The sequence below is a fragment of the Chrysemys picta genome, chromosome 2 (genome assembly GCF_011386835.1).
Source record: "Chrysemys picta bellii isolate R12L10 chromosome 2, ASM1138683v2, whole genome shotgun sequence".
Lineage (NCBI taxonomy): Eukaryota > Metazoa > Chordata > Testudines > Emydidae > Chrysemys > Chrysemys picta.
The window spans coordinates 274157190-274180493 of record NC_088792.1 but is presented as its reverse complement, the minus strand read 5'-3'; the positions used below and the strand labels follow the sequence as shown (position 1 = coordinate 274180493).

The 23304-nt window shown below is 40.9% G+C and overlaps 2 protein-coding genes across 26 annotated transcripts in view; one reads left to right on the top strand and one right to left on the bottom strand.

Moving 5' to 3' along the window:
• The window catches only part of OC90 (otoconin 90), a 38219-nt gene extending 23254 nt beyond the window's left edge, over positions 1-14965 (top strand). The window contains exons 10-18 of one of the 2 annotated variants that reach the window (XM_042860990.2): positions 1044-1094; positions 1219-1269; positions 3045-3101; positions 3792-3836; positions 6017-6172; positions 6605-6703; positions 9446-9620; positions 11526-11632; positions 12219-14965. In XM_042860990.2, coding sequence (XP_042716924.2) covers positions 1044-1094; positions 1219-1269; positions 3045-3101; positions 3792-3836; positions 6017-6172; positions 6605-6703; positions 9446-9620; positions 11526-11632; positions 12219-12526 — 1049 coding nt within the window. In that variant the 3' untranslated portion in view covers positions 12527-14965. The remainder of the gene's footprint in view (positions 1-1043; positions 1095-1218; positions 1270-3044; positions 3102-3791; positions 3837-6016; positions 6173-6604; positions 6704-9445; positions 9621-11525; positions 11633-12218) is intronic. The other variant, XM_042860991.2, reaches the window with a different exon arrangement.
• Positions 14966-19873: 4908 nt separating this feature from the next.
• The window catches only part of EFR3A (EFR3 homolog A), a 151663-nt gene continuing 148232 nt past the window's right edge, over positions 19874-23304 (bottom strand). For 10 of the 24 annotated variants that reach the window (XM_065586152.1, XM_008165159.4, XM_065586157.1 and 7 more), the window contains one exon: positions 22198-22891. In XM_065586152.1, the coding sequence (XP_065442224.1) occupies positions 22786-22891 (106 nt within the window). In that variant the 3' untranslated portion in view covers positions 22198-22785. Of the gene's footprint in view, positions 21086-22197; positions 22892-23304 lie in introns of those variants that run through there. The other 14 variants (XM_065586159.1, XM_065586160.1, XM_065586154.1 and 11 more) reach the window with 2 other exon arrangements.

Genomic DNA, 23304 nt, shown 5'->3' with positions numbered 1-23304 from the left:
GAAATTAGTCAATGACGTCAACGGGAGACTTGCCTTAATAAGGACTTCAGACTTTGACTCATGGTGAAGTCATTGCATTTTAGGGTGACTAGATGTGCCAGTTTTATAGGAACAGTCCCGATTTTTTGGGTTTTTTTTAGGGGGGAGGGATAGCTCAGTGGTTTGAGCATTGGCCTGCTAAACCCAGGGTTGTGAGTTCAATCCTTGAGGGGGCCACTTAGGGATCTGGGGCAAAATCAGTACTTGGTCCTGCTAGTGAAGGCAGGGGACTGGACTCAATGACCTTTCAAGGTCCCTTCCAGTTCTAGGAGATGGGATATCTCCATTAATTATATTATTTTCTTATATAGGCTCCTATTAGCCCCACCCCCATCCCAATTTTTCACACTTGCTGTCTGGTCACCCTATTGCATCGGGATGGGGGAGGGGACAAAAAAGATTTCACTGTAAGAGGACTCCAACTGTAGACTGAGCCAGCAGAGCTGCTCCTTGAACAGACCTTTCAAGGGAATGGGTCCGATCTACGTAAAGCACATTGTAAATCTGTGGTGTCGTGTGCAGGGTTTTACCTCTGCCCTCCAGGCAGAGAATGTATGCTGGGCTGTTGCGGGGGAAATCTAACGCTCACCTTAGAGAAACACAGAAGAGAAGCCAGATTAATGTATTTCTCCAAAGCCAAACGCGTCACTTGTGGGGAAGAGGGGAGGCTGCTGCTTTGAAGGATTTTCCCCATAGCAGGCCAGCCATGGGATTTCTTAGGAGGGACATGGGAATGCATCGTCTGTTATTGCTTCAGGTATTAGCAAGAAGGGGAGCTGGGCCAAGCAGACAGGCTAGACAGCCTCTGCACTCCCAGGCCAAATACACTATCACCAGCATGCCTGATCGCCGTTTGGCAGAGCCCAGGTGCCTTTTCTGAATCTAGGTCCCTGAACAGTGGGGTTGTTCTGAGCCAACACACCAAGCATGAGTCTGGAAGAGTAGAAAATCCCAAGGTCGCCTGTGAATGTTAAGACAATACCGTGTGGTTTTTGTTTTTAAAGGAATTCCACCTGCAGCCAGCAATACCAGCTTGAAACCCCCCACTTCTGAGTGTAAGTGATAGTGTTACTTCATAGCTGTCCTACCCCTTGTCGTATGCCACATCTCTTACTTTATCGTTTGCAGCTTGCTTTTCTGATCACACAACAACTCCAGTCTCGGTTTGTGTATTTACAGTTACTCCCAGAGAGCTCAGCAGTGCCCGGGGGAGAACGCCCAAAGCAGAATGTGAGTGGCAGTTTCTGTATTTGCACATCTGTAATGATCCTTTTCAAAAAATGTAACGATAATGAGGCATATGTAATTAGCACATCAGCACGAGACCAAAAATAGCTGCAGCAAATATAAACCTTTATTAGGAAATTCACAATTTGGAAACACTGCTTGTAACATAGCTAGTAAATGTATCTAGTAAAAGGAGGGTGGGATTCTGAAAAGCACTGAACATTGGACAACCTCTACTCCCATTGATATCTACTGGAGTTTTCCCATTGACCTTGTTGGAGCAGAGTTAAGCCAGTGCTGAGTCCTTGTCATTAGAGGGCATCTATGCTTTCTTACATCAAAACATCCCAGAAGCGAACGCTATCGACTATGGTATAAATATGCAGACACCATTTTTAGGGTCATTTATGATCTGCATTTCTAAATGATTAAAAAGCAGGCGAAAAAAGCACTTCTCAGGATGCATTTAGCATGCAAAGGTAGTGCTGCCTAATGGTTAGGAGAGGAGAATTGGGTTTCATTTCCAGCTCTGTAAATGACTTTCTGGTCAACCATAGACAAACACTTAAGAATCCAACCCATCTGTCCACTAATTATGGTGCACATCTTAAAACTTCCACAGGGACACTATTGAAATTTTGGGCCTTAACATCTTAGGTTTACTCATCTGTAAAATGGGTGTGCTATTATACTTCCACTTTAGAGTAGTGTTTGTGGGGCTTATTAGTAATGTAAAAAGCATTGCAAGCAGCTAGTGACAGATGTATTTTATAATGGGATCAAAACCATTTATCATTTTATCCACAAAACACATTTTCTTCTACTGCAAATAGAAGAGAGAGTACAAACCTCCAGTGGTGACATTTTCACTTTTCCCACCCTATCACAAGGCCTTGTGCAAAGGCTGCGTTCACCATCTTTGCATTTCACCAAGGTCTGTACTTCCTTACAGTTTGTTTTCTGACAAACGACTCACATTTTCGGTCTTCAGTAGCTATTTCTGCTGAGCCCAGTGACTTGGTCCCGAGGACTCCCAAAGCAGGAGGCCAGGAGGTTTTAGTGGTGGTTGTATTTTACTGGCAAATCAGTCACTGTAAGCTCCATGTGGTCATACGGCGGCATTAGCAGTAGTCAGCTGATCTTTGCAAAGCTGCCGACTCACTGCCCCTGCCCCGCAGCTAACGAGCAGTTCAGAGCTCTAGCTCCAGCCAAACCTGAAGTGGGATTCTCAGACAAGTCGCTGTGTTACCAGCATGGCCTGATCTTGTAGCCAAGCTCTGAGCATGCCTAAGACTTGGCTTAGGTGCCTCACTCCAGGGAAGGGTTTAGGCTGAGGATCCTGAGTGGAGGGAAGATCCTATCTTTGACCCATCCGCCGGGTGCACCAGCTCAGCTGCATAGGTGCCTAAACCCCTCTCCCGGGCATTTCATCCTGGCTACCTTAGATAGCTCCCTGCTCAGGTTACTGACTCCTGAGGCTCCTTCTCTTAGGCCATAACTTGCCCATGCATTGTATGGGGAGCCTGGGCACCTAACTCGGGGCTGAAGACTTCATTAGCAGGCAGGTCACCTGGGGTTTAGGCATCACAGCCCTGAGCAGAGCAAATGACTAAATCCCTTTGAGGACCATTGCCTTAGCATCTCTGTGCCTCAGTTCCTCATCTGGACAACGAGGTAATGCCGACGGTTGGTTGTTTTTTGAGAATCTCAGATCAAAGCCACTAAACAAGTACGGTTTGTTTGGTTCACTACCCTAATGCTTCTGCTTTCCGGTCTAGTTATCGCAAGAGACCATGAAGGCATGTCTGCTTCCTTCATGGATCCCACACTAACAGGTAAGGGAATCTTAGAGCTTGACTATATGGTGTCACAGTGCGGACATGGGTGAGAATAAACCTGCAGATGTGTGACAATAGCATGGCACTTGGTAACACAATGGCATTTGAAGTGATTACTATAGTAATATTATGGCGCACCTGCTTTGAATTTTTTTTTTAATCATCTTTCCCGGGAGAAAAAATGTTTTTTAAAGAGATAGCCAAATTAAAATTTTCATTTAAACTACAAGTGTTAAAATTGAATTGGACATTTCACCATTTTTATGCTGTTTAGTTTTTGCCTTTCACTGAACTTGAGCAATGAAGCTAGACTCGGCATTACCACTTTCTGACACTGTCTAGCAGCATAGTGCAATGTCAGGATTGCAGCCTCTGCTGGAGAATCTTTCCATCAAGGCAAAGAACCATTTTCAGTGAACGTTGTTTAAATTTCATAAATTATTTCTAGCTGCAATTTCAAAGGCCCAACCAGGAGCTAATTGCCCTGTGCGCCCTGACTTCAATGTACTTCATGCCTTTGAAAAATCTAACCCTCCATTAACATCAGGTTTTCTAATACAATGATCCTTTAAAGTACATTCACAGATATTACAGCCAGAGGGAACCATTATAATGCTCTTTTCTCACCTCCTGCATAGCATTGCATAGAATTCTTTCATGACCTAAAAGCTGCTTAATATTTTGCAGTTACTACAGTGAAGATCACAGCCACACCAGCAGCTGCAACTGAAAGTAAGGAGACAGCACCACGACCCCTGGTTTAATATCCTACAGCACCCTTTTATTTCAGTTGACCTTTATGAGGCTAATTCAGATGAACTAAACTGAACCAGGGAAATTTCAGGTGACACTGAATATGGGAGGGGGCCACGGGGGGAAGAAGCAATTTTTCATCTGTGCTATCTCTGACTCAGGTATTAGAATTATTTGTACTGCAATAGTGCTCAGGGCTTCCAGTCAGGGATCAGGGCCCATTGTCCTAAGCCCAGTACAAACACATATCAGAAAGATGTGTGTCTGCATCAAAGAGGAGTTATCCACCAAGTTCTTGGGCGATTGCTACAGTTAACAAGCACCTTCTGAGTTCTAATCCTGCCTCAGACTGGTGTACTCCAAAGCTGTCAACAAGTCATTTTACCTCTTGGCCTCAGTTCCTCCATCTGTGCAATGGGGATAATACTACTATTAATGATAACGCTATTTCTCTGTACTGAGAGGGGTCTAGCACACTTTTGGATATTGTATAATAAATAATAATATTAATGTTTTCAAACCATTTCCCAATAAACGTGGGTTGTACAAACTAACTCCACCACTTCAGGAGACAGTAGTTAGTGACCCATTGGAAGACAAAGGACAGAATGAGCATGGAGACTGAACTACCTTCTCACCCCTGGCAATTTGGTTCCTGAAGGTCAGGTGTGAGGCAGATTGGCAAAGCAGTGAAGGGCAGCCAGTGTTGTCTGGTCTGTGTATAGACATATTACTTCAGTCTTGATGGACCTCAGTGCAGCACCTTTCACCAGCTCTAAGTTTGCTTAAACACAGAAACGTTAAAGGTCCAACACACACATCCCAAAATCTCTGGGCATCGCACATAGCGATCGCTGTTGTCTGGAATGTGAAGTGTTGTCGTTGTTCATGGTGAGATGCCTGCAAAGTAAAGCATCCTAATTCTGGTTATACTGTCTATGACTATTGAGCATTGCTCACATTTCACTGCGTCACAACCAGCTAAAGCAACCAGCAGCCCCACTAGCACTGAGCAAAGCTTCTTGGATTAAACTTGGTTTCCCCCTGAAAAAATGCATTCTTGGGTTGACCAAAACTGCACAAATTCACATGCAATAAACCAGATTGGTTCAGGAAAAGAAATTCTGAAAAAAATAAAAATGTTTAATTTTGGCATTTTAAAAATTAAACATGTCAATGTTTTGATTTGAAATGACTTTTTGTTTTGAATTTTTCTTGTTTTATTGAAAAGGTAAAAAAAACACCAGCCCTTGAAAATGAAACAAAATGTTTTGTTTTGGGTTGAATAAAATTTAGTTTGACCCGAAACAACATTTTTTTTTATTTTTTGTTCTGCCAAAAAATGTTCATTTAGTGTTGACCCAAAGCTTTTAAAAAAATGTTAAGGTTCAGCCACGGAACCAAAACATTAGTTCTTCACAGAGCTCTAAGGCCAACCCATTTGAACCCCACTAAGCAATTGGTAAATACTTTATTGTCAGTTCCTTTCTTCACATGCCCTTCTGTGTGCTTTCCTTCTCACGGAAATCTCCCAGCCTCATGCCAAGGCTATCAGTCTCCAGCAAAACTCGCTGAGCTCCATAAACAACATTAGCGTGTATGCAGGGGAACTACAAGAGAAAATAAGTGAATGGAGCCACTACTCTGCATTCTACCTTTCACAGTCTCTTCATGTTCTCCTGACTCACCCGCCAAACTTGAGCTAGAAGAACGTGTCACCACCTCTCATGCTGCTATTCAGTTCAGCATCACTGGGCTACTTTGATGAGGTGATGGACCAAGAACAGAGGAGTGATGAACTCAGGAAACAAACACTGACCTGCACCTTTTCTGGTTGCCCAATCACCTGGTTATGTCATTTAGCTACCTGGGATAATCCTTCACCTTCCAAGTGTGACATGCATTCTTTTTAACCTGTAAAAAACACTTACCACCATCTTTAACCAGCATGACTCTAAAATACATAAGAAATGTGAAGAAATTAACAAGAGTGGGAATTTGGGGTTTCTTTCTATGGCTGGCAGTTTAAGCCAGTTCTGTCTGGGATTATTACTCTCTCCTGCTATCTAGGAGATCAATTTACTTCCCATTTAAATGGGCATGTTGTTGGTGATTATCCTGCTAGTTCTCCTTCTTGCTTTTCGTTTTCTCCTCATCAGTTCAGAGGGGGCAGGAAGGTGATTTAATTGTAAGCGTACCTTCAGGAGTTACAGAGGATGCTTTCCCAACGGAAGAGCCAACCACAGCAGGTATTAACTCAACAGGGCCAGACGTGATACCCACTGAAAATGATCCCACCACGACAACAGAACAAGGTGAGTGTACAACAAATGAAATTCATTTTCTGTTTCAACTTAAACCACGTCCCTATTCCTGTTCACAGCTACCCAGGCCCAGTATTTCCCCAGGCCATGTGGAGTGGCACTATTACCTCCCTAGATTTATGTATTATCCACATATGGACCTCCTAGAATAACATTGGCTTTACTCACAGCAGCCTGTCACTGTGCAGAGCACAGATCAGAAGAGGTTATCAACCAAGGCAGGTCTCACCCAGCCTATTCCGTGTGGAACAAAACGGTTTGTCCACCCACGAAGGGCACACGTTTTAAAGGATTTCAGTCACATTGCTGGCTCAGCGCCTATGCTTGTGGAGACGCTATTGATAGTGGAACGAGGAGAGCACCCTCTTGCCTTTGTGCGACTCTTTCTAATGTGAGTTAACATGTATATCGTGTGATCTGCAGAGACGAGCTTTAAGATAGGAGAAGCGAGCACAGCTTCCTCTGCGATATCCCCAGAAGTGACACTCGCTGAGAGGGGGCCTGATGAAGCTGTCAGACAAGGTAGACACAATGGTTTTCTCAGTTACATCTAATGAAAAATGGGTCATGCTGTATAGCGAAGGTACGTTTACAAATGGTTAGGCTGTTATAAGCATGTTACAGACATGGATAGCATTTGTTATTGATGGTTATAAGCGCATCAGCAGTGATGTAATAATTTCTCTAATACCTTCCGCTGAGGTGCTTATAACCATCTGTAACAGTGCTGGACTCTAACATTCTATGATTTCCCATTTATTAACATATGTAGCTCTCATTAACCCCTTATAAACCATTTGCAAATGTACCTTTAAATTAAAAGGTGAATAAAAATGGACTCGGAGAAGGGATGTTCACTTGCTTTGTGTTTTTAAGCAAGTTTAATTTCCAGTCTAAATTACACTTTATTGCCTGCAAGTATCAGAGGCAGTAAAAGGACTTTTTCTCTCCCAGACCCTCTCTCCGCTCCTTAACAGCTCCACTGTCCTCCCAGGCTCCCCATCTCAATCAGAGTTGAAAGAGTTCTCCAAGATGACTGAGAGCTGTCACTGCTGCAGGCCTCAGCATGCTTTGTCAGGAGATCTCCCCTGTGTGTTAGATGTGGTGATGGGAATGGCCCCAGAGTTAGGGGCTATGGATAGTCAGGAGCCAGAGGGCAGGGGCAAGCCAGCATTTCTCAAATGGTTGAATTATTTAAGTTGACTTTTAGATAATAATTACTCATATTCTATTAGTGCCCAGAGTCCCCAGTCTGGAATCAGGGCCCTGGAGTATGAGTGGAACCGGAGAAAGAGGGTTACATTTCAGAAGGGACATCATTTGGGGTGGCACCAGAGGCTCAGGAATGCAAGCTGGGGCCAGGCTGTACCTCTAGGCATGTAGCAGTGAGAAAGATTTCTTTCCTTCAATTCTGACTGCCTGCTGCATCACTAATTACTAAGGCCCCATTGTGCTGAGCACTGTGGAAACACACACTCTGCCCCCAAGGTCTCTCAGTAGAAATAGACAAGACAAAGGGAGTATTATCACTGTTTTACAGATTTGGAGACTGAGGCATATAGGGATTAAAGTAATTTACTGAGGATCACACAGGAAGTCTGTGGCAGAAGTGGAGATCAAACCCAGATCTGAGTCTTAGTCCAGAGCCTTAACCGCAAGACCATCCTTCTTTTCAATAGTCAAGCAACAGGTTGATTGCTCACTGTCTCTTCTGGCAGCCAAACTTAATTAGGAAAAATTTTAAAGTGGATTATGGAGGAACGTCACACACACATATCACCTTAGCATTAATGGTGTGTGTAGGTTAACTGGCACAAATTCCATTTTGAAAAATGCTCCTATAAGAGCCCTGCAGGGGAGTCTTTTTTTAATCCCGCTTCTGTCCTGCTCCCACCCACTCCCACATTGTTTGGTGAATTTTTATTCTGCTCCCACTGTTATGTCAGCGAGTCCTGCGGGACTTCCAGTCCCGCACCAGGACTCTAGCCCCTATTGTTCCTTCCTTCAGACACAACCTAGCCATTGTCTTGCTCCTAATTCTTTCCTCTGAGTGAGCGCTGGATTTTAATCACTTCATTTTCTGAATGAGTTCATTGCATTCTTATTTCCGACCATCTTAAAATGGCTTTGAGAACCTTGGGAGAAAGGTAATGTTTCAGGTTAAATTGGGTCTAAGTGCAAAACATTAATATCACAACACCTTTTAATTTGCATCTTAAACTTGCAGAGCAAAATAGCTTCCCCTTCATGAAAGTCTGTGTTCCCATTTTGACTATTCTCTGCCTCTCTTTTCTTAATTATGCCCAGCTGGTTTAACAACATTTAATTACTCGCCAGTGCCTTTGTACGGGAGATCTCATTTCATCTGCCTTTTCCTTCTCCACAAAGAAATAGTCATTAGACTCTATTCTAAGCAAAGGCAATTTGTGCTCAATGTAGAACAGTCAGTTTTAAAACAATTACATGGAGATAATAGGGGAGTAACCGAAGTTTGGGAGTTACTTCAGCTAGGTTTCAAGATGGTCATGGTTTTGGTTCAAGGATAGAAATATTGGGATGGTCTTTAAGAATACACAAAATAAAATAACTAAGTAAATGAAGGAAAATCTAATCCTCATGAAAAGGCAGATGTAGGATTTTTCAAGTCATCTAAAACTACAGTGGTAGTCCCATGAGTCTAATTTGATTGAAACATTTGACCTCCTTTAACAGTGTGCTACTACAGCTGTTATTTTTGTTATGGTAGTGCCTAGAGGTCCTGATCATCATGCGATGCTAGGCACTGAACACACATAGCAGAAAGACTGTAATATTGTGTAATTATTTATTTGTATTACCAGAGTGACTTGGGGGTCCTAGTCATACATGTGCTTGTCCTGTACAAACACAGACCAAAAACCTGATCCCTGCCTGAAGAGGCTTACAGTCTTGCATAAAATTCTGCCGAAGATCCTGTGAAGCATGTGGTATGTGGAAATACATACAAGCTGTAAGTCACTCACCAGTTTTATGAAAATCAGCTGGTAAATTCAGACCCATTCCAGAGGGCCCTGTGTATTTAGAGAGACGTTCAATAAGGTTCTGAGGAGAGACATGGATTATGGAAAGCAGAAACTATGTAAAATGAGTAAGAATTTGAGAAGAGAGAGAGTTTGTGGTAGCTCTGACCGTTCCAAACAAAGAGAAGACATGGTCTCTGCCCAGAAGAATGTCCAATGTCAAACTCTGCATGTTACTTAATAAACAAAATGTCTCTCTTTACAGTCTGTGACAGATTCACCTTTCTGCAAACGAGAGGGAACGGAAAGGTGAAGCGGGAGCTGCCTCAGCTAGGAGAAATGCTGTTTTGCTTGACTGATCGATGCCCACAGGATTTTGAATCTTATGGCTGCTACTGTGGCCAAGAAGGAAGAGGTTATCCTACAGATGTACTGGACAGGTGCTGGCTCGTCAACAACCTGCTAGTCAGCACTGTCTGCTGTTAATCATGTTTATTACAATGGTGCCTAGGGCCCACCCAAGATCAGGACCCCACTGTGCTAGGCCCTGCCCCGAAGAGCTTATCTAAATAGATAAGACAGAACTGGTAGGGAAAAGGCTAGACCAGAGATTCTCAAACTGTGGGTCATGACCCCAAAATAGGTTGTGACCCTGTTTTAATGGGGTCATCAGGGCTGGTGTTAGACTTGCTGAGGCCCGGGGTCAAAGCCTGAGCCCCACAGCTCGGGACCAAAGCCAAAACCCGAGGGCTTCCACCCTGGGCAGTGGGGTTCAGGTTATAGGCCCCCTGCCTGGGGCTGAAGCCCGTGGGCTTTGGCTCCCTGCCTGGGGTGGCAGAGCTCAGGAGGGCTGAAGCTTCAGTCCCCCACTCCTGGGGTCATGTCCTAATTTTTGTTGTCAGACGGGGGTCGCGATGCAGTGATGTTTGAGAACCGCTGGGCTAGACTGTTCAAGCATAGCAATCAATGGGATGGTGACAAATGTCATGTTAACGTCTCAGATTTGAGGGGTGGAGTGATTAGGAGGGGCAAGGAGGGCACCATAGGTGAGGAGAGGGAGGGGAAGAAGGTATGAGGAGCAGGTGTGGAGTGAGGCTGAAGTAAAGCATACTCAAGGAATGGATGGGTTGAATAGTAACTTGCAGATAGACAAGCTAGCCTGTTAATATAGATCTATGCTGCACTATCCTTTTGAAGGATGTAAACACCCAGCGTGAAATCCTGACCCCACTGATGTCAATGCAGAGTTTTGCGTTTACTGGTGGATACATCTAAGAATGAGATAAAATTAGATAAAATTCACACTAACTCTAAGAAAAAGGAAATCTCTTTCAGGGTGAGTTCCAGTAGCATGTCAAAGAGTCTCCCTAGGGGAAGTGATGGAAGTCCTTAGCACCTGAGCCATCTCAAGTTTGACTACTAGAATATATATCATAAGAAACTAGCAGGAGAACAGACTCTCTGACTATAGGTCTTCTCCAGTCCTAACTTATATGACTTATTGCATGGAAGGATTTAGTCCTCACAATACTGGCAGTTTCCAAGTTGTCAGTCAACTAAAGTCTTAGGGAATATATGAGAGACAGATGCCCAGTTTTTGAAAACGTAAGAACAGCCATACTGGGTCAGACCAAAGGTCCATCCAGCCCAGTATCCTGTCTACCGACAGTGGCCAATGCCAGGTGCCCCAGAGAGAGTGAACCTAACAGGCAATGATCAAGTGATCTCTCTCCTGCCATCCATCTCCACCCTCTGACAAACAGAGGCTAGGGACACCATTCCTTACCCATCCTGGCTAATAGCCATCAATGGACTTAACCCTCCATGAATTTATCTAGTTCTCTTTTAAATCCTGTAATAGTCCTAGCCTTCACAACCTCCTCAGGCAAGGAATTCCACAGGTTGACTGTGTGCTGTGTGAAGAACTTCCTTTTATTTGTTTTAAACCTGCTGCCCATTAATTTCATTTGGTGGCCCCTAGTTCTTATATTATGGGAACAAGTAAATAACTTTTCCTTATTCACTTTCTCCACATCACTCATGATTTTATATAGGATTACTTATGTAATTTATTACATCAGATAAGTAAGCTCACAGCTGAATAAAGACAAAAGCAAGGGACTCTGAATGAATGAGAAGTAGAAAGGCTGTAATAGTAAGATGATGAAAAGCTTTATTTAACAACTTGTTTGGATAAAAAAAAAGTTTTTTATTAAAGGTTAAAACAAATGTTTTCCCAGTTTCAAGATGCAATGAAAACAAATAGCCAAAATAACTGCAAATACTGTGTGCTCCAGGGAGATGAGTTACTATTAAGAAAGGTAAACATTTGTTCTTTGTTTTAGGTGCTGTTTCTCCCATCAATGCTGTATGGAACAAGTTAAAAAACTTGGGTGCCAGCCAGAGGGAAGTTTGAGATCTGAAGTTGTATGTTTAGATCATAAACCGAAGTGTAAGTTTGGTCAGATGATTAAATGAATGACATTCCCTTTGAGCAAAATTGAGATCAGTATAGAAGCACACAACTAGAACAGAATCGCAGAAGTTAGAAACTGGGAAAAAATGTGTTATATTAACAGTGCTCTGTAAGCCATTTGGAATTGGCCTTGAGTAGGGAAAAAAGTGATCAGGTTTGGATCAGGCTTAGCTAGAATGCGCTAGCTAAGCTTGACCTAAACCTGAGCACTTTTCCTAGTTAAGCAAAACCTTGTTGTCCACAGAGCACTGGTGGATCTCAGGGTATGGCTGGCTTCTATCAGTAGGTGGGCACCTGAATGTAAACTGGTCAGTTTCAGAGTGCTCACATCTACAAGTCCCGCCGAAGTCAATGGCAGCTGCCGTTGCTCAGCATCTCTGAAAAAAAATCAGATTACTTACCATATATTTAGATGCCTCACTATGGATTTAGCAGCCTGAGTTTGAAAACTGTAGCGATAGGCTTTACTATAAGTGGTGTAGCTGACTACATATTATAAAAACTGCTTACACCAATTACAATTTGCTTTCAGCCATTTCATCTTTAAAACCTCCTTTTTAAGGCATTGGCTGGAGCATGTGCGAGAAGCTCCTGTGTACCTGTGATAAGACAGCGGCTGAGTGTATGGCTGCCGCCTCTTTCAATGAAAGCTTGAGGTTCCTAACCCGGCAAGCCTGCCAAGAGAACAAAGCCTCATGTCGCAGTGGAATAGCTGAGAGGCCTGCAGGTGACACTGGAATAGGCACCAGGACCTCCAGCTCGGAGGAGAGCAGTGAGGAGGCAGGTCCGTGGAGGAGTGCTTTAAGAAGAATAAAGAGAGCTGCACGACACCCCCGGGGAAAAGCCAGAGCCACACCACAAGAGAGATAGCCAAGTCTCTATATCCAACTGGGAAATGGCATGGAGGGCTCCAGAATCAACCACTGTGTGTCCTATTTTATCTTATCTTTGTAAATTCTCTTTTACATTTTCTTGCAGACCCCAGATTGAATTACACAGACTAGGTAACGGGTTATATATGTTAGGATATAGAACTCTGTTCTACAGGAAAACCTGCGCTAAGGACCATTTCCACCTGTCTTACATGATTGTTTGAAAGTATCCAGTATAGTTTCGTTCAGCTTTTATGTAAAGACCCCTCTGCCAGGTGGCTGATTTTCGCTAACACCTCTGGCAGTTGGTTAAAATTTATTTTGTTTTGTATTGGAAAGGAGATGTCTCTCGCTGAAAAAAAAACAAACAATTGAAGGGTTGGAATTAGAATTTGATACATTTTCACATTACATGCCACTATATGTAGTTAATACAGAACTCCTCCATGATATTAAAATAGCATCTTATAGCTTACTATACTAGTTACGTAACTATGGTAAAACATTCTGGTCGATATCCTTCTTGAATATTCAGGGACGTGGTGGGAGGAGAAGAGGAATATCTGTCAAGACACGTGTCTCCAAAAATTGTGTAATATGTGCAGATGTCTGCAGTACCTCCTAAGAGGTCACCCACCTAGGCTTCAAGGTGTCACAGAGCACATGTTCTGCCTTCAACAACATGGAGCCCCTTCCTATTACATTTTTGGCCAGCTGGGGCCTTAATTTCCTGTTCATTCCCATTCTCTGAATTATTTTCTTGCCCCACCTCTTACTGGCTCTGCAAGTCAATGGGCAACTGTAACATGCTGCAGAGTTTTACAGGTCTCCAATTTCCCTTTTTGTGTATTATGTAGAAGGGAGCATAGTGGCATCTTCCGATGAGAACCAGCGCACATGGGCCAAATGACGTGGGGAAGCCTGCATCTCTACTGGCCATGCTGTGACTGTTCTTTGGAGAAACAACTTCAGCTTCCAGGAACATGGCATGATACCAACAGGACTAATGTAATAGATTTCTCAAATTAAACTTCATTTTTCCTTCCTACGGCCCACTGTCGCTCCCATTATGCCATCTGCATGGAGTCAGTGGAGATACACTGTTAAACTACAGCAGCAAATCAGCCTCTTTCCTGTCCCCTGTCCTCCTTTTAGAAAACAAACCAAAACACACCATTGCGAGCTGTAATGAGACCTTTGAGGAGGGAGTGAGAGAAAATTAAAAATCCTTATTCCCAGAATCACTGGAAAATTGAACTGGGACCTCTAGTAAATCTAGAGTACTCTGCACTTTTTGCTGCTTTGTGCAGCAGCTAAGATTGATGATGATGATGGATGGTTCCAGCCCTTTGCATTGCAGAGTTTTCTGGAAGACTTGCTTAATAGGACAACACTGATTTATATAGATAAGGCTATCGCTACTTAGACAGCAGCAAAGCAATGAAGGACATGCAATGAGGTGTTAATTTCAAAGCTTTGATGTGACCAGTTAAATGTTAATACTAGGGAGCAAATTATCTACTTTGCATGTTGTAACCAAGTGGGCCTAAAAATCAAATCTCACTGGGAGTTAAATCAACAGCAGCTTCATTGCTTTGGATGATGCCATATGTTCTGGCACCAATTTTAATCTCATTTTGCTTTATCTCAGTTCTGACTAGAACCAACAGTGCAATGGGATCAATAGATTTTAAACCCAGAAGGGACCACAATCGTCTCCTCTAACCTCCTGCATAGCACAGACCATAAAATGTCAGGCAATGGGACAAGTCAGATGTTTCAGAATGAGTAGGGACGTGTGTATGTTTCAAAGGTCAGGGTCTTGAACAGAACAAGGCGTTCTCTCCAGTCCATTCCGTGCTTTGCAATTCTTAGTCTCCTAAAACTCACGGTAGACATGGAGTTGTGAACAAGAAATTCTCCCTGGCGGCTAAATGCACATTTAACCAGTTTGCATGAAAGTGATTTTTTTAAAATTCCTAACTTTGAATTGTGTATGAAAACAGAAGACAGGTTGCCTGGGATATTTTCTTCATCATCCAAAAAAATCTAAGCAAGTTTTTAGTTTGGAAGTTAAATGAAAACAGTCTCACACTTTCTGATTTATGACCTAAAATATTGAATATAATCTCATCCCATATAGTAGAGTAAATATTTCATTTTTAGTATTTGCGGAAGATTTCTGGTGCTGCTGTCATATTATGCTTTAACTTAAATAGATCTATAAAATTACTGACAATCTTTACTACAACTGTTGATTTGATTTTACTGTAAATGTGTGAAATGGATCTTCAAACAGAAAATTAACTTGAAGTAAACAGTTGACAATGTAATAAAACCAAAATGTTTTCAAATGTCACCCCTTTTGAGGCTCCTCTTGAAACGAATGAAGAATTTCCACTAACATTTTTTACAATAAAGACACTTGTTACTAACTTATCATTGCGACATCTTAGCCTTATTACAGTGATTTTTCTGACATTGTTTCAATATTTCCTTTCTAGATTCCTGTTTTAAGGGTCTGCAACTTAGTCATAAGAACTTTGCTCTGTGTTGAGTGCAAGGAAGTTGTGTGGTCCAACAATCAGAGCAAAGGCTCTGGAAGTAGAAGGCCTGCGTAGGTTCTTCCACATCATGAAGTTGTTTGACTTTGCCCATGTCATTTGGCCTTTTTGCCTTAGTCAGTATTGTGAGAACGTTAGGTAAATATGCAAAATTCCCTTAAAATCCAATGCTGCATCTGAATGTTCTTTGATAACTAAGTATCACAAAACTGAGGTATATATGATCCTTACTGTCTTTTTAAAAGAGCAGTACAAGATTAGACCACTGTGAAAAATGCCTCAGTGTTGGAGGCTGGACTAGATGACCTCACAAGGTCCCTTCCAGTCCTGCATTTCTATGGTAATGGTTTGCAACATGGAGCAAAACCAGTAGAGAGTGAGCTTGCTTCAGTGACAGAGCAGAGGATTACTGTGGGTTTGCTGGAGGTACAAGTTACCATCACAGTTCATAATTAAGAAAGCAGCTAGCAAATGTTTAGGGAAATGTCCCACACATAAGGAGTGAAAATCCTGACCTCATAGATGTTAATGGGAGTTTTTCCATTGAATTCTATGGGACCCAGATTTCCCCCCAGGACTTTTAGGAAAAGCCCACAAAGGAATAGCAACATGAAAAACTGAAGGGAGGGATAGTATGTGGTTGTGAATCCTCCCTTTAGTGGAAGGAATCACTTCCTTCATTATCAAGTGAGGTATATACACCTCCTTTTAAAATACAAGATTGGTGAAGAAAACTGATAGAAAGGTCTAAGCCTACAAACCCGCACTAACATTTAATCACAAAAGGTATAAAGGTTGGCAAAGTGGAGGGTTGGCGAAGGGATTTGGCGAAGGGACTTGAGAAATTACATCCACAGGCAAAACCAAACGAACCTCACACATTCCTTCAAGATGCTGGGTCCAATGACCATTTAAATATCACTTCAGCAAAAAAACAGGATTAATCTACAAAATGTCACTGCCCGTTCTTTTCATCTGATTCTGAGATGAGCTTTGATACTAAACAATAGGCATTCATACTAATTTCAGAACTGGACTTTTAGAAAAACAACAAGGAGTCTGGTGGCACCTTAAAGACTAACAGATTTATTTGGGCATAAGTTTAGTCTTTAAGGTGCCACCAGACTCCTTGTTGTTTTTGTAGATACAGACTAAAACAGCTACCCCCTGATACTGGACTTTTAGAAGTTATCTTAACAGCCATTTTGGCAGAATGACTGCAATTTGTTTTCTACCCCACATCATTTATAAATAAAAAGCGATAACAAAAAGGTCAGTCCGCTAATTAGCTGAAAGGAAAAACTGGCCTTTGAAAGAAATGAAACTGACAATTAGCAAATTCAAATGAGCACAAGCTAATTCCTCTAATATAGATTGATGCTGCTGCTCTGAAACCCTCAGATAAAACTAACGTTTCAAAGAAAGTCCTTTTTGGTAATGTTAGGATTTAATATTAGATGCAGAACTCTCCAGCTCATAGTGAACACAGTATGTTCATTCAGAGAAAGTTACATGCCAATAATGCCTCCATCAGCTTTATTTACCTTCACAGACTGCGCCATTCAAATGATCCTTACCGATCTTATGTTAGACAGACTATATTATAAGCGTGTTGCTATTTTACCATGACAGTTAGTAAAGTCACGAATACTTTCTGCGGACATATTCCCCACCTCTGATATTTCATGAAGTATTTAACAGACACGAAGTCAGTTAACATTACTACTTATATCTAAACCTGTACAAATTATGTCTCCAATCCTGAAAAGAATTTACTCACCTGCTTAAATTTACTGAGTAGGCCCACTGAAGTCATTGAGATTATTCAGTGTGTAACGTTAAGCACATGTATAAGCGCTTGCAGGATCAATGCCTATAAAATGAAATCTTAACTGAGCATCAACTGTATTGAATCATCGTTGGAGTTCAGCGAACAGAATCCATTAAATGAAGCAGAAATCTGTGAAAGGCATTTCTATTTAGGTCCAAACCACAGAGTAGCTTTTTACTCTACTTGTAACTGGTAAGGGGTATGGCTGGCTAAAAGCACAGTGTGTCCCCACCGTAGGCAGTGTTAATGCACTTAGCACAAGGGGGTCCTGGTCCATGAAAGGCTCCAAAGTAATTAAGAGCTAATGACTGCTTACTGCCTCTGCTAGATAATTAGTCTGGCATGTGATCTGGTTGCTGTAACCATTTAGGCACACTTATTTTTGCCTGTGGCCTAATCAGTGGCATAGACTTTGGAAACGAGTTCAATCAACAGGCCCAGCGGAGTCTGGGAACCCAAACTACATTCAAAGTCCTCTGGCATGTCAGGAATATGGTAATCTTGATAAAAACAAATCTGTAGGACTAGCTTTATTTCAAAGCACATTTGCAGTACTGTGATCCTCAAATGTAGATTTCCCTGTGTTGGTGTACGCCCAGGCCGCAACAGTCCTGTTCTTGAATAGACTCTAAACTGCTAGGGCTACTCTACTACCCAGAATGAAGTTGCTGTCATAGGGTTGGATTTGTTCTGGCTGCTGCTTGTTCATGCAGCAGCCTATATTTAAAAGTTAGGTTGACATAACTACAGTAGTCCAGGATGTGAAAAAAACAATACAGCTAACCCTCCTGTGTAGACGCAGCCATGTTGTTGGAAGAATGCTTCCGTGACCGCTACTTTTGTTTAGGAAAGTGATATTCCTACATTGATGGAGAAATCCCTTTCTGTGGGCTAGGCTGGGTGTACACTACAGGGTGACAGCTATGTCAGATCCTCCTTAGTGTAGAGACAGCCCCCCCCCCCCCCCCCCCGGCCAAACACAGATGGTCCAGACAGCCATGACATTGTCCTGCCAGTGGGCAGAGCTTGACCTGGCCCAGAATTTGCCCTCATTGTTCAATTTGACATTATAAATGGACAGAAGCCTTTCATTTGTCTTCACCTTGTTTACACATACCACCTCACTCAGAATGTAGCTAACCCTGTCTGCCCTGCATTGCTTCTGGGCTGTCCCACCAACATCCATAAGCTAGTAATCACTACAATCTGGAGGGCCAGTAAGGGCTCCATGATGCAAAATAGACACTATGATTTGAGACAGAGGATTATGGGATTTGTGAAAGAAATCCTAGGCATAAAGAGGGGGTGCAGAGGATGGTTCTTATAGATACCATAGTGCAGGGGTTGGCAACCTTTCAGAAGTGGTGTGCCGAGTCTTCATTTATTCACTCTAATTTAAGGTTTTGCGTGCCAGTAATAATGTTAATGTTTTAGAAGGTCTCTTTCTATAATATATAACTAAACTACTGTTGTATGTAAAGTAAATAAGGTTTTAAAAATGTTTAAGAAGCATTTTAAGAAGAAGAGGGGGAGGGATAGCTCAGTGGTTTGAGCACTGGCCTGCTAAACCCAGGGTTGAGAGTTCAATCCTTGAGGGGACCAGTTAAGGATTTGGGGCAAAAATCTGTCTGAGGATTGGTCCTGCTTTGAGCCCCTTCCAACCCTGATATTCTATGATTAAAATGCAGAGCCCCCCAGACCAGTGGTCAGGACCCACGCAGTGCCACTGAAAATCAGCTTGCGTGCTGCCTTTGGCACACGTGCCATAGATTGCCCACCCCTGCCATAGTGCTTAGGCTATCCAGAACAGACCCCTAAAAAAGTTAAAAGAATGCTAGGTCGGGGATTAGGGGGGGCAAATAGGCTGTGATGGTAGAACAGCTGTGTTTGGAAAAAACCTCCAACATATTAACCTGTAACTAAAAGTTGACCATACCTCTAGCTGGTTGCAAAATCGTAGTGTAGCGTGGATAGTTTCCTATGTGTGGCTATCAACCAAAGCTAGATTATTCCCTAAAATGACTATAAGAATGAGTTAGATACATGGATGCCCTTAACCATGACCGAGAGACATGTTAGCATCTTTTGCTTGTAGTATAAATATGAAATTGCAGAACTACTAATGGTATCTATAGTAAATAGCATTCCAAATGTGTCATACATAAAGTGGTTCCCCTCCAGTAACTCTGTATACACGTAACTGGTTTGAGATGGGAAAAAAAGCTTATATACCTTAAGAGGCTACCCAGAGCCTTAAAGAAAAATCCAATCTACATGGGACGTTCCGCAAAACCGTTCCAGATGTTAGGTAAATATGTGGGATGTTCTAAACTTATTGCTTATGACTGTGTGTGCTTAAATCTAATAAACTGCAGTGTTAAATAAGAGCATGCTTACTTGCATTTAATCTTTGATCGGACAGAATTGCGGTGTTCCTACTGATTTATTCCTGACACTGCCTGGAGTGAAATAGTTAAGTTGCCCCTGCTGTGGGTTCTGAAAACCCTGGATAACACATGCTCTGGGTGTCCCTAAACCTCCAAGTGCCAGAAGCTAGGACTGGATGACAGGGGATGGATCTCTTGAAATTGCCCTGTTTTGTTCATTCCCTCTGAAACATCTTGCACTAGCCACTGTCAGAAGACAGGATACTGGGCTAGATGGACTGTTGGTCTGACCCAGTATGGTCATTCTTATATGCCCTGAGGAATACAATTTAAGTTTTGCTGCTGCCTAATATTTTGTTGAACTTTTCCAACAAATCCCAACTTTATGAAGAAGTGAAATGTTTTGGGTTTGCAAAATAACTGTCTGTATTAAGTGAAATTTTGTTTTGCTTCTCAACAATAAGCAAGTACTATATTTAGGACAGCACTGATTTCTTAACCTCAAGTATCATACAGTAGTTAATATTGTAACTGTTAAAATTAATTTGTAACAAACTCCGCTATTTTAACGTTTTGGTTTATTTTATTGCTGAAATGTACACTGCACAGTGTATTCTTACATTTCATGAAAGTGGTTCAACACTAACAGTACAGAATGTATGGGCATCAATAAAACAGACAAATTAGCCTTACTCTGAACAGGCTCATGTTGTTTCTTCTGAATTAACATAATTTTAATTTACCTTAAAATGAACTGCTATCAAAAACCATAATTACTCAAAGTGACATTACATTTAAAAGAATTTAAAGCACAAGCTGGAATACATACAAATGTCAACTGGACATGAAGTGATAAACATTCAAACAGTATTCAAACTGTCACAGACACTACAAGCCCAGTATGCACACTTTGTATTCTAAGCTCTGCAACTCTTTTCAAGACCAGAAAGAAATAAGGGATTCAAAGCAACTGTATACATAAAAACAGCATTCTGAACAATTTGATTTCAAAATACCTACAATTTATTACTTACAGTAAACTATGAGTACAACATATTATGCAGCAGATTTCCACAAATCCTCAATTCTCGTCTGTTCAAAGTGGCCACGGTACTCAATTTGCAGACTCTCTGCGTTTTCAGCAGGAAAGAAATTATATATCAGGCAAAATCCCAAAAGATTACAGATCTTTAGTGCCTTAACATCTGCACATCCTGAACAAGACTAGTCTGAATTTAGGACATGTGGGAGCCTATCTTGTGATTAAATGAAAAAAATTCTTCGTCAACAGACTTCAAATGAATGGTACATGAAATGCTGAATATAATTTTTCACATGCAGTATACATGCAACAGAATTTAGTTAATCTGAGAAAATTCTGTATTTACACCACAGTCTGCGTACTACAAGAGTGCAAATGAAAGTACATTCTTTGTCTCTTATTCTTTAGACTCTTTAATTCTATTTCTTTTTTGTACAAATGTGCACAGTGTTACTTTATAAAAATCACATCAGTGTGGATGATTGTTTTACATTGCGTCCCTAGCTTACATCTAATTAAAAAAAACACACTCTGTTTATATAGGTCAAAATCTAATATCTTACCTTAAAAAACAAAAAGTGAAAACTAAAAACTAAGGTGACAACGAGTTCTACTAATGCTGTTGACTCTGGTCTGATCAGGATGATACGTTGCAGCAGTAACAATCACAACGGAATGCTGTAGGTAAGAGGTTGTTTCGTCATCCACTAACAGCTGTGATTGCACTGTCAAACTGAAAAAAAGGTCTCAATTACCTTTCTGAGTTTTGTGAATGCTTCCTGAAAGTCTTGATGTATCATCTCATAGGTCTAAATAGCTGAAATTTCTCTGGAAATGTGCTATTTCACTCCTTTAAAGATAGTTTAAAGGAACATTGTACTTAAGTTTAAAAATCCAGAAGCCCTACATTTTGCAGCAAGTGTGGAAATTGCCAAGGACAGTTAACATATTGACTAGCTTCCTAATAAATTTATAACAAGAGTTATTAGTTTATTACACTATTCATCTCAGCCCTGACCCATTCAAAGATTTACTAAATTTAAAAACATATATTTAAGTATTGAGAATGTAAGTTGATTACATTAGTTGCTTCAGAAAATCCAGCTAGACCTAGACTACAAAGCTCACTGCTCGCTCAGAGCACTGGACTATTAGAACTTTTCATTTTTATGCACAGAATTTCGCAATGGGTCAGGAAGACAACATTGTCAATTACCATCACGGGCCAAGCAACTTACTGTACAGTACAGTTTTATGTACCGAGCTAACAAAAAGTTAGGTTCTTTGTATCTATTTAAATTTATACTCAGGTATCTAAACCTATGAAAGTTAGCACATCAGTTTTCAATAATCACAGGAAGACTTGTCAAATGCAACAAAAATGTATACAGATATAATTGCAAAATGCTTTTGTTTGAAAACACATCTAAATGTATAACTTTCAAGATGATTCATCCACAGTTTTCTTTCAATTTGCAAAATATCATTAAAAACCTATTTTACTAAACTACACAGACCAACATTTCATATAATCTTATCTTCTGTGCTTATAATTTTACAAATGAACTAGTATTTAAAGTACTTATCCATTTAAAATGCCCTCAGTTTGTTGCTATACTAAATATATATTTATTTGTTGTAATTCAGACAGCAAAATACTACTGCATTTTCAAAAGCATAGTCTGTAAACTATACACACAAGACATGAAAAATATTGCACAAGTCAGAGGTCCAAGAGGAGGGATTTACATCTCTCAAGCAGAACATTGCAACTTTCGGCAGGAAACAGCACATGTGCTGGATTTCTAAAAAGCACATTATGTTAATCATTCACCAGGAACAATATTTAACAATTGTCTGACCAGTCATATTTATTAGTGAAACTGAACAGGTAAAAGGTTGCCTATTTAAATGTATTTCAAAATAATGGAATAAATAGTTACTAGACAGCAACAGTATAGGGAGCTAAGATATCGCTCCACTGATACATGTGGTAACAGTAAGCACGCCAAAAGCACTCTACCCAAATCTGGAAACCCAGGTGGAAGGAAGCCACCAGGCATTGCAGATATAGCCCCCAATTCTAGGAAATTATATTTCTGTAAACTCATTTTTTAGGTCTCTGAAACACTAGCACACGCTGGCAAAAGAAGAGGAAATATTTACTTCTGACTTTTAAACCTACCGAAATATGAAAAATGACTAAGTGAAATAATAAGGTAACATAACAAACCTAACGTCAAATATTAGAGAATAGTTTAAAAAAAAAAAAAACTGAAAGTTTGGTTAAAAATCATTCCTATGTGCTGTAGGTCCACCATTTTTTCTAAAAAACTATTTACTTAATCTAAATTAACAAAGAACTTGAAAACTCATCTTGGTCTGTTTATTGTACTCTACTCTAAATAATGTCCTGCAGACTTCAGAAGACACTTAATACACACAAAGATCTGGAAACTTCATCTCATAGACTGGAACGGATTGGTAATGAGCATGTCCAGCAGTAATGGTCATCGTTCCCGAGGGGCTAGGAGGAGGACTGTAAAGAAGGAACGAGAAAACAAAGCCACACAATTTAAGCTTTCATAAAAATATACTTATGTAATCTGTTATTAACTTTTAACTTCATAGAGTACCTGCTTGGAAATTTGATATTAAATTTCTTTCCAGCCTTACTGTATCCTTTTCCTACATTTCTAATGAAGCCAAATTATAATGGCTGATTTTTGTTTGTATCTTTGCCTGAATCACCAGTTTCGTTGATGTCAACATAACTATCAAGATGGGGCTTTTGATATACAATATTACTTCAAATGCAGAATAGATGTACATGGCACTTCACAATACAGAGATTGCTAGCTAATTCCCAGAGCACATGCAATAAAGGGAAAATTCAACATTTTTGTAAGCATGACAAATATATATATAAAATACAAATATAAAAATACTCCA